The sequence below is a fragment of the Perca flavescens genome, chromosome 7 (assembly GCF_004354835.1).
Source record: "Perca flavescens isolate YP-PL-M2 chromosome 7, PFLA_1.0, whole genome shotgun sequence".
In the NCBI taxonomy this organism is placed as follows: Eukaryota; Metazoa; Chordata; class Actinopteri; order Perciformes; family Percidae; genus Perca; species Perca flavescens.
Window position 1 is genome coordinate 31,708,232 of NC_041337.1, and position 11,256 is coordinate 31,719,487.

General features: G+C 41.4%; 1 protein-coding gene across 1 annotated transcript; it reads left to right on the plus strand.

Annotated features, from left to right (window-relative positions):
• Window positions 1-10,690, plus strand: fkbp1ab (FKBP prolyl isomerase 1Ab). The gene is made up of 5 exons (XM_028582783.1): window positions 1-170; window positions 330-377; window positions 6,719-6,831; window positions 7,770-7,932; window positions 9,262-10,690. Exons 1-4 carry the CDS (start codon window positions 134-136, stop codon window positions 7,896-7,898), a joined length of 327 nt encoding a protein of 108 aa, XP_028438584.1. The 5' UTR covers window positions 1-133; the 3' UTR covers window positions 7,899-7,932; window positions 9,262-10,690.
• The last annotated feature ends 566 nt before the right edge of the window (window positions 10,691-11,256 follow it).

Consider the following 11,256-nt stretch of genomic DNA (forward strand, 5'->3'; position numbering starts at 1 on the left):
GAGACAGAGAAAGAGAGAGAGAGACAGACAGCTGAGAACATCCGCTGGAGGAGGAGCAGACAGACAGACTGCGGGAAGAAGAGCGTAGCCGGGCGCAGGGACATCTCCAGAACACACCGCAAAAAAAATTAAAATGGGAGTCGAAATCGAGACTATAACCCCGGGCGACGGTAAAGCGACTGCACGAAGAGGAAACGTTGTTTGTGCGAATTACAAAGTGCATGTTTCGCACTTATCTGTCATGCATATATCTAATAATACAGCCGCAGAAACACCGCCTTAATCGCGTACGCCCGTGATATTAAGCGCCTCTTTGGTTTCTTCCACAGGAAGGACTTTCCCCAAAAAAGGACAGACGTGTGTGGTGCATTATGTTGGTGAGTTTTAAATAAGTTATTATTTAATAATAAACTTATTACGCCTGCACGCACGGGCACATTCTGCACATTTCGCTGCTCCAGTGGGGTTATTTGTAGGCTATACTCATGAAGGCCGTCTGTACAAGTGGATAGACGGCTGTGAGCAACTGTCTACTACACCCGTATGAAAAATAGCCATGCATGGTAATCATGTATCACAGCAGCAGACACTGTAAATCCCCACAGGAACGGTATTATAGCGACGAAGAGCACTTTTTGAAATGCTGTGGAGCGCGTTAAACTATGCACAGCAGACATTTTTTTTTTTTTTTTTTGTACCCTCAAACCTTCCAGGCAGTGGTTTATCAGTGGGGCAAAGAGGCATGACTGTCAGTCACCGACTGGGTTGCATGAGAAATTTAACCCCTTCGCCACATCTTTCACTCCCTGGAAGCACGTTTGTGCTCAAGACAGTCGGATGTGATCGTGTTGATAGCAGGAGTAGTGGCTGTATGTCCCGGGGACAGCGCACTGGATTCATCCCTGCGTAAAATAATGCGCGCTCTAGTTTGGAACCGAGCGGTCCATTATAATCTCATCAAGATCAGTGGATAATGTGGTAATTTGTCTTGTCTGGAGAATTAACCCCCCCCCCCCAAAAAAAAAATGAGATGCAGACGGATTCCGCCGCAGGGTTCACTCAGTGGCCCAGACAGACAGACTAGACAGCGGGGTTTTTAAATCCCGTCTGATTTCCAGCGCTTTTCTGTCTTTGTTGGAGTTTCTGGGGGGGTTGGGTTGGTGGCGTTTAGTTGAGCGGATTATAACCGTCTGGGCACTGCAATAACCAACTATTATTCTTGTAATATTTTATCCAGAGACGCACAATGTTTGAATAAGACCAAAAAGCCTATATGAAGTAGGCTATTCCCAATTATTCCTACTATAGGACTATATTTTAATTCCATTAAACCATGATACAGCTATAGGGCTAATATAGCCTACATTAAATTATATCTAGGACTGCTAATGATTATTTTCATTATTGATTAATGCACCAATTCACAATTTGATAGAATGTTAGTTCACTTCTTAAAATCTAGGGCTGCTCGATTATGGAAAAAATCCTAATCACAATTATTTTGGTCGATATTGAAATCACGATTATTTAACACCAGTACTCATTGACTTTTGGAAAGATGTTGCATTTGTTGAACTTCATCAACAGTGAAAACACTTTAAACTGTGAAATTTCCCTTAATACTTTTCCCAACTAATTTTTTTCATTCAGAACAAAAGACAAAATACAAATTTACTAGCAAAACTTGATCAAAATTCAGTTGATTGCGCAACCCTATTAAAATGTCCTGTTTTGATAAGCAGTCCAAAACTATAGACTGTATAGGAAGATCCTAATATATATTCAGATTACTATTATAAAAGCCTAGAGAAAATATTCACATTAGAGAAGCAGGAACCAGTGAGTTTTACCAATTTTTGCTTGAAAATGTATTTAAAGGATTAAAAGATTTTCAAATTAGTTACAGATTAATTTTCTGCTGATCAACTAATCGATTAATCATTTCAGCTCTAGTTAACTCCCAACAAGACCAAAGCTTCCTACACACGATCCGTGGCAAAACTGCGCTGGCAGTTCCATTATTTTCCTATGGGGAGAGAGCGGTGGCACCCAACAAGGCGAAACACCTGAATTGTCGAAAGTTCAAATTATTTCAACTTTGACCTCATTGCCGCTGATCTTGTTAGGCGCAACCAATTTCATAAAGTATACCTGCGCTGCGCTTTGCCTCTCTGCTCTGCGCCCTACCTCGCGGTTTTGTCGCAGATCATGTGTAGGCGGCTTAACTCCTAAATTCCATTAGGCGCGCCGTCTGCGCAGCATTTGCTGCCGGAGCAATCGCGGCCAATCAATGACAATGCTTGGGACTCCACCAATTGTAACGCAGCGCATCCCAGAAGTGGTTCTCCATTCTGCTCCGCTAAAAAATACGGGCTAGGTCTATTTTGACGGAGCCGCATGGCATTTCACAGTCCGGGCAAGAAGTGGAACTGCTAGGGCAGTGGTTCCCAAAGTTTTTCACATCAAGGACCCATAAACTGACACAAATTAGACCACGGACCCCCATCTGATAAGACTTTGTCCCAGGGTCCCCTACCTGATAGAATTTTTGCTTTTAGATGTTTTATTACAGAAAGTGAATGAAACCTATGAGCAACATAGTCATACAATCGGTCATTGTGTTACTTATGGATGAAATTATAGTGAAAATAAATGATTCCCCTTTTTGTTGGGGACACCCTTGAACCCCTTCAAGGACCCCTAGGGATCCCCGGTCTTTGAGAACACCTGTGCTAGGGTATCCAGTCAATTTTCAAAATTAACAACCCTGTACAGACTACAGATGGTATATTGCATCGCTACACTATTTGAATAACTACAACACTGCCACACATCTATCATCTACGTTGTTCATAACTGGACTGAATGAAAGAAACCATTTAACTATGTAGACTGCTTACTTTTCTGGTTGAAGCACACATATCCAGGAAAAATGACCAAATCAACTCAATCTGCAAGTAATACGCTCCACTTCAGAATGCTCCCAGTGTGGTATGACGCATGGCGGAGGACGGAACAAAACCACGGCGCAACTGAAATGTGCTGCATCTGTGCCTGATGGAATCCCAAAGAGTGCACAGCAGTGCTTTAAAGGACAATGAACCTAGGGGTTAATAACACGTGTACCGAGTCGACCGTTCTCTGGGATTTGTTTTCATGCTAATAGAATGTGACCAAACTGCTAATTAGCTTATAATGAACGCCGTGCTTGAGCTACGTTACTGATTACAGGTTACACGGCGTTCATCGTTCGACTAGTCGTGACTGTTTTCCCAAGATGGCGCCTGCCTGTATACGTGAACGGTACAGTCTTTATAAACTATCTTTTTAATAAACTGTCTGTACACAGTTTATGCTACCGTAGAAGTGTGTTGCTATTTTGAGCCTTGTTAGTGGTATAAAATAAAGATTTATAAGCTAATTAGCGGTTTGCGCTAAAACTGGTCACATTCGATTAGCATGAAAACAATTCCCAGAGCAACATGGCATCATGACTTTGCGTAAATATACACGCCACTTTCATAAAGCCAAATGGCGTGTTATTGTACGCATTTCCAGCTATCCACGTGTATGCCTACGCTGTATACAGCTGATGTAAAAATATCCACCATGTGGCCTCGCCACGTTGCGTGTTATCGCGACGTACTATCGCGAGAACAACGTCACACGCCTGGTTAAAAAAAGAAAAAGAAAAAAAAGAATGGTTGGGTTTAGGAGAAGAACACAGGGAAAGGCTTTAGTAACAAAACAGTGACAAAAACACGGAAAATAACGACAAAAACACGCTTAGGAAAACAATAAATGGTTGGGTTTAGGAAAGAAACATTGGGTAAGGCTTATTAAAAAAAAAAGAAACGGCTGAAAAATCGCCACACGCAGGATGCAAACCCGGCTCTCTCGGGTGAAAGTCCTGTGTTTTACCCATCCGCCACCCCAACCTACCCTACCTCCTTACTCAATCCCCCGTTCCTTTATGCTACTCGCTACGGCGGAAATTGACTCGCAATGTAGGTCAATGGCGGCCGATTTGCGTTGATATACACGCAAAAATGCGATTATGTGTCTTGATAACACGCAAAAATGGAATACAAATTGGCGTGTCATGCATACGCCAATTCATGAGATCAGTCTGCCCAGAGAACGGTTGACTCGGTACACGTGTGTTATTAACCCTTAGGTTCATTTTGCGCCAGATTTGTCCTTTAAGCTAAATGCTAATGTCAGCATGCTAACATGCTCACAATGCTAACAGGATGATGTTTAGCAGGTATCATTTTTACCGTGTTAGCCATCTTAGTTTTGTGTGTTAGCTTATTAGCACTAAGCAGAAAGTAGTTGTAGGAATGTCATTAGGTTTAGGTGGACAAATTTATCCTCTGGGGAACATGAATATATGTACAAATATCATGGCAACCAATTAAATAGTTGTTGAGATATTTCAGTATGGACCAAAGTGGTGTACAGACAGACAGACAGGCAGAGAGACAGACAGACAGATCTATATTCACAGTCACACTGCTGGAATGGCTGAGATTACAATTTTAAACAGTACAAGCAATGAAACACAACAAAAAAAACAACCCAATGAGAATTTAGGTGGATTTTGCTTTCCACTATGCTGGACTATACATTTCCCTGCACTTAGCAAAGCTGGTCCCAGTCCTCTTGTCTGGTAAGACAGACATAACTCTCTGTAATACAAGCCTCAAAATTATGTAACAAGACCTGATTTGGGCTTCACAGGGAAGTGTTTTTTTTCTTTTTCTATCACACAAACTACAGGATTTCCTCTCTGGGCGGTCTCCCTTCCTGTCAGTCCGAGTAGCTTTAAAATGCGACATGAAACAGGATATACACAAGCCTTTTTAAATGCAGACGTCCAAGTAAAGATCCAAACTTTAATTTGCTGGGTTTTTGTAAAGGCTCTGCGTGCAGGAAATAGTCAGTGTTTGAAGACGTCAACACTGTGTTGTTTGGTGGTGAAATGTGAAAATGCACTGTATTGGCTTTGATAGGACCTTTGAGATCTTACAGATAATTCCATTAGGGTGCTATCTCGATGTCCATAAGAGGACAGGACACCCACTTACTCCACTGCCTGGATTACAGGCTGCATCTTGCGCCCAGCAAAGTTGCACCTTCTCCCACACGCGCACACACATACACACACACACACGCACACACACACACACACACACAAGTTTGTTTCACTACCTTTATGGGGACCGTCATTGACATAACACATTCCCTAGCCCTTTACCCTAACCTTAACCATCACAACTGAATGCCTAACCTTAACCCTTACCCTAACCATAACCTAATTCTAACCCTAATCCTAAAACCAAGTCTTAACCCTCAAACAGCATTTTGGGCCCCACAAGGTTGTCCAGACCCCACAAGTATACTGTATTCCCCAGTTTTTGGACCCCATGAATATAGTAAAACAAGCCCACACACACACAGACACACACACACACACACACACACACACACACACACACACACACACACACACACACACACACACACACACACACACACACACACACACACACACACACACACACACACACACCACACACGCCCACACGCTGCCTTGCTGGTGCTAATAACAGTAATAGCACTGACGTAAATAGTCTTGGAGGGGTGCTTCCGTGCGGATTGATGCTTGCGTTTTCCTGACTGTCACACTGAAACCCACCCCGCAGACAGCTGCAGCCGCTATTTCTGAGATCCTTAGAATCCCTTTATTTGCGTTCCTAATATACACACAGCAGGGAAGATGGATGTCAGACGTATTTGTTTCCAATGGTTTTATGATATTATAAATACAGTTTTTTCATGCTGAATGTTGCTGCACAGGGAGCCAGTATGTTTCCATCATTATCTGGTCTGCATGTTTTTGCAGCAGGAATTCCAGTGTTTCCTTTAGGATTTTTTTTAGCAGTGGGGGCAGGTCCGACCCCCCCACCCCTCTCCCCCCATGAAATGGAACTGACACTTTGCTGCAACACAGACAAATATATTTATTCACCTCTATTCACACACACAATGAGGCATATTTTCAGTTGTGATTGAACTGTATTTTTTGAGTTACTATATAGGCCAACTTTGATCTTGACATATAGGCTAAGCATTCTGTAGCAAATAACAATAAGCCCACTATTAATTACATTATCTTAATGCAGTGTAACTACTTCAGCATGTAAATAATGCACCTAAAATACAAACGTGGGCAAGGGCGTTGAGCAGTCGCTATCGAATCAACAGCCACGTGCAATTTAGCTCGCAGGTGAAGAACACAAACAACGAAAATCACCAGTTAACTTAATTTAAATTTTCAAGACCAGGCTTAAATGAGTTATACCACTTACAGTTCTCAAGGACGTACACACACGATCTCAACTGGCTTATCATCCGGAAGGCGTCTCTTTTTCCTTTCTCCCTTTTTCTGCCGAGTGACTGTGCTATTCTCCGACATGCGCTCTAACAATGCAGCCCTATTTCTGATACCATGGGGGGCAGAAATGTTGCCGTGGGGGGCCGCCACGGTCAAATCAACATAGAGGAAACACTGAATTCTCTTAGTGATAAATCCTGTAATGTGCATGTTCAGACACTCATAGCTGGGTCTTTTACCCATGTGGTAAGGTTGTGCATTGGCAGCTGCCTCACTTTCTTTCTGACTCTGTGCCTCTCTCCATCTCCCATTTTGTAGGCTCCCTGACAGATGGACGTAAGTTTGACTCGTCTCGCGATAGGGACAAGCCTTTCAGGTTCAAGATTGGCAAACAGGAAGTGATCCGTGGCTGGGAAGAGGGTGTAGTGCAGGTAGGCTGGAGAACTGAATATATACTGCACAAAATATGCACTTTCTCTGGACTGGGTCCCTCATACCTACGTTTGGTTCCTGTTTGGAATGGCATTATTTCTGTCAATTTAGGGGTGGTTGGGTAGGTGGGTGAATGGGGTCGTGTGTGTGTGTTTGTGTGAGGGGGGTTGGGGGGGGTATGAAGCACTTTGTGCTACATTTTTATGTATGAAAGTGCTATATAAATAAAGTCTGATTCATTCATTCATTCATTTAAGGCAGTCTTTAAATGTTAGCTTGGTGAAATGCTGCAAATTCTGCGGGTCGCACTCATTCATCCCTTCAGAACAGGGTCTACTTGACATGCTGCAGTGTATTTAATAATGCCATTGGAACGACTAATTCCAAGAAAAAGTCATGCTAACTAAGCAGCTTCAACACACATGATTCAGAGGCAAAAACAATTACGATTGGAAGACAGAAAACACATTTTGTGCACATGCTGATAACGTCGTTAGTTTATCTGCTGAAATACATTCATTTATTGTTCCGTTATCGAGTTTTCACCCACCAGGGTTTCCATTACAGCAAACAGCACCACAAACAGTGGGTCAATGCAGCAAGGACGCAGCTCTTTAGCTCACACACTCAGCCCTGCAGCATTTGGATGAGGTGACTGTGTGTTGTGGGTTAGAACGTCAGCCTTTATCTCAATAGGGCATCTGTTTAAAAAGCGTTTGATGACTGCACCATCAGATATTGTGGTTGAGTGGATGAGATTCAGGAGCATCATTAGTAAGAGATGTGTTTTCACTTTGACTTTGGTTTATTATCCAACCTCGACTGCATTGTGATATAATTAGCTGCATCGAATGTTGCAGACTAGCTGGTCCTCATGGCCCCTTGTTGTCTCTTTCTCTCTCCTCTGTTTGTATGGACCGTCTCCTCATACCTCCAGATGAGTGTTGGTCAAAGGGCCAAGTTGACCTGCTCACCTGAATACGCTTATGGAAACAAAGGCCACCCGGGCATCATTCCTCCTAACGCCACCCTCATCTTTGACGTTGAGCTGCTGGGTTTGGAATGAGACAGATTCACCACCTGTTTTTTTTTTGTTCTGTGTAAGTAATCTGCAACAAACTACTATCTGCTGGTTACTGTTGGTTTTACAAGTTTTTAGCTACATTCACATTCTTCCTGTGGCACAGTGAAAGTCTAACATCAGCTAACTCATTGATGTCAATGAGTTTAGACAGACTCCATTGAAACTGGCTAATTAACCCTTGTGTCCATCTGTTCTGCACATATATGAAGCATGAAGGATAAACTACCCAATTCTGTGTTACATCTTCTTAGCCAACTTCATTCCAACCTATTAGCACTAGTTTTACACTTATTTTAGGATTTAATGCTCAATAAACCTAATTCATAATAAATTATATAATATTTGAGTTAAAAACCCCAGAAATGGGCGCCTGGGTAGCTCAATTGGTAGAGCGCTCGCCCATATACGGAGGTTTACAGCTACGGGTTCGACTCCGACGTGTGGCCCTTTGCTGCATGTCATTCCCCCTCTCTCTCTCTCCTTTCGTGTCTTTAGCTGATCTATAAATAAAGTCTTAAAATGCCCCAAAAATAATCCCAAAAAAACAGACATGAGTAATTTTGACAGTTAAGATCAGAGAAATGTATGTTGATGGATAATCACAGCCTGTTTTGTGTAGGGAACCATCCATGTTATTTTTGGGAGAAGAATCCCATATTTTTTAAATAGAAACTTTGAAAAAGGGTCAAATTTGACCCAAGGACAACAGGAGGGTTAAGCAGCCCCTGTGTTGTGTTGTGTTGTGTTGTGTTGTTAGGGAGAGAATGATGTACAGGAGGCCTTCATCTATTTCTGTTTGGATGTTTATTGTCTGGGTAGAAACAGAATATATGTACCGGTCAGTCAACAGGTTAATTTGGATACAATGTATATCTAGCTTGTTTGCCATGCACATAAATGCAGATCATAAGTGCACACATTATGCACTGTGAAATGCATTACATTCAAGACATTAGACTAAGTAGTGGCATTTAAAGTCACACTGCTAACATGTTCATGCAGAGAACATTGAACAGAACAGCATCAAAACGCTTTATCCATAGAGAAATGCACACAGCCCATATTTAGAAAAACGGTGCCTTTAAATGAGCCGTCAGTTCTGACGTCACAACTGTAGTATATATAGGCAGACAGTGCCGTTACAGTTATTCCCTGTCTGCTATGACGGTGCAGAGACACCAAGAGTGCAGATGCAGAAGACCCGGAAACTAAAATAAAAGTATGAACCGGAAAATTAGCATAATATGGGACTAAGTTTAGGGTTAGTAGTGTGAGCACTCAGTTACACCTGAGGCATGCTGTTATTTGTGCTTTATCCTGAATCTCCCTCTTGTTGTCTTCACAGGTGACTTCCTACCTGGATGACCTGGAGAGAAGCTAGGAGAGTCTGCACTTGATTCTATAAGAAGCTTGAGTCTATAGTTCCACTACTTTTTTCATCCAAATATGACAGTTTGTGTTTTTTTGTCTCTGTGACTGAGTGAATTATATTTTTCAGCATATTCTTCCTCCTAAAAACCATGGGCCATAACCTTACAAACCTCCATGTTCCTAATCTTGAATTCTTTTGAACTGCGCTTTACTTTTCTTTGTGTTTTCTGAAAATGTTGGTTGTGCATGGTTACGCTGAGAAGTACAAAATACCAATGAACCACTAGTAGTGACATTCATCTCGTATGAGTCAATGCGTACTAGTATTAAAATGATCGAGAGCTGGTGCTTGTTATAGAAAACAAAAACGTGTACAAAAGAAAGTGAAAAGCACACATTTGTATCCCTATCCAGTTGAAAATCAGAACAAATGAGACGTGTTTCTGCTAGAAAGACGCAGTAAGGCGTAGTGTTGAATTTAGTGGCTACCTATGATGAAATGTCAAGTGACTGTCAAGTGACAGGGAGGCCTTCATGGTGCAACACAGGAATTAAGTTTGCTACGTTAAATGCCCATTTTTATATAGTGTCACTGTATTTAAATTGTTAACTGAAGTGTGAGCTCGAAAGGGGTAATTGGCCCAAAGAAGAACCAATCACAGTTGTAGATAGTTCTAATGTGTGCCTAAATATTCTCACCAGACACATGGTTACTACCTTGTCCTGTCTGCATGTTCTAGGCCCAAAGGAAACCCTAGTATGTACATGTTAAAGCTTTGCATCCAATTTGCATTATTATCACCTTCTCATTCGCCAAGTCCTTAAACCCCATTTAAAGCCATAGACAGGTTGAACGGTGCAAAGACAGGATTTGCCTTGACGCACATCAATTGGATTATTTTTTTCTTGGACAACAAAGGAAATGCTTGAAATTTACAAAAGGGGGTTGAGGAATCAATCAAATTGTGACTTCCCCCATTATTTTGTGTAACAACTTCAATCGTGTATTTTTCAAATGCCAACTTTATATCTGTGAGAATCAGCAAAGCTTATGTATAGCCTATGATGAAAGATAATGTTTTTCAGTTTTTTTTGCCAGTGTCAGTTAAAGTACCACACTGCCTAACTGAAGTCTTTGTCGTGGTAGAAAAAGAAGCCGACACACAGGCACCCTAGTGGTTTTGTATCTCAAATAAATAGTTTTAAATGGAGTTTAATGAAGGAATATGCTAGCCTGGCTGTCAGATTTTGACAGTGGCCGTCGATGTTACATATTGGCCAAGCTGCAACTGGTGCGGCAGCAGTCCACCTCTGTGCTGTGTAGTTATTTGCTGATACGTTACTGTATGCAGACTAAACCAATGACGACATATTTAAAATAAAATTAGTGCTCTTCACTTGCCTTTTGTTGTGTGTGTGTGTTTTTTAAAATATATATATTTTATAGTTTTTTTTTACACAACCAAACAAACAAACAGACAGCAAAGATATTTCCATATTGCAAAACACAAATACACAAATGCCATGTTGCATCGCCATGTTTCTACAGTACAAACCAAACACTGGCTCTAGGTAACCTCCAAGTCCTGTTTCCCATAACTCCATAGAACTGCTGACATTACTTTTTCTAAATGCATATATAATCAATTGTGTGTGTGTGTGTATGTTGATATACAAACTTGTATGTACATAGTGGTCAAATTATTTATTTATTATATTTATGTTTGTTTGTTTATGTATGGACCAATCACCATGGCAAATTCCTAAGTGGAACTTACTGTGGCAATAAACCTTTCCTGATTCTGATTCAAATGTTTACCTTGTTTAGCTTTAATGTCTTTTGATTTTTCCGTGTGTTTATTTCTCTGTGAGTGGGCTAGTTTGAGAGCAACAAAAAGCCAGAGTCAAAATTCTTGTATGTGGTTACACTTTGGCCATTTAAGCAGATTCTGATATAGAGGACAGTCAC

Coding starts and splice junctions, on each gene's coding strand:
- fkbp1ab (XM_028582783.1), top strand. CDS start 134: ATGGGAGTCGAAATCGAGACTATAACCCCGGGCGACG. Junction 171..329: donor GACTATAACCCCGGGCGACG/GTAAAGCGACTG, acceptor TTTCTTCCACAG/GAAGGACTTTCCCCAAAAAA. Junction 6,832..7,769: donor GGGAAGAGGGTGTAGTGCAG/GTAGGCTGGAGA, acceptor TCATACCTCCAG/ATGAGTGTTGGTCAAAGGGC.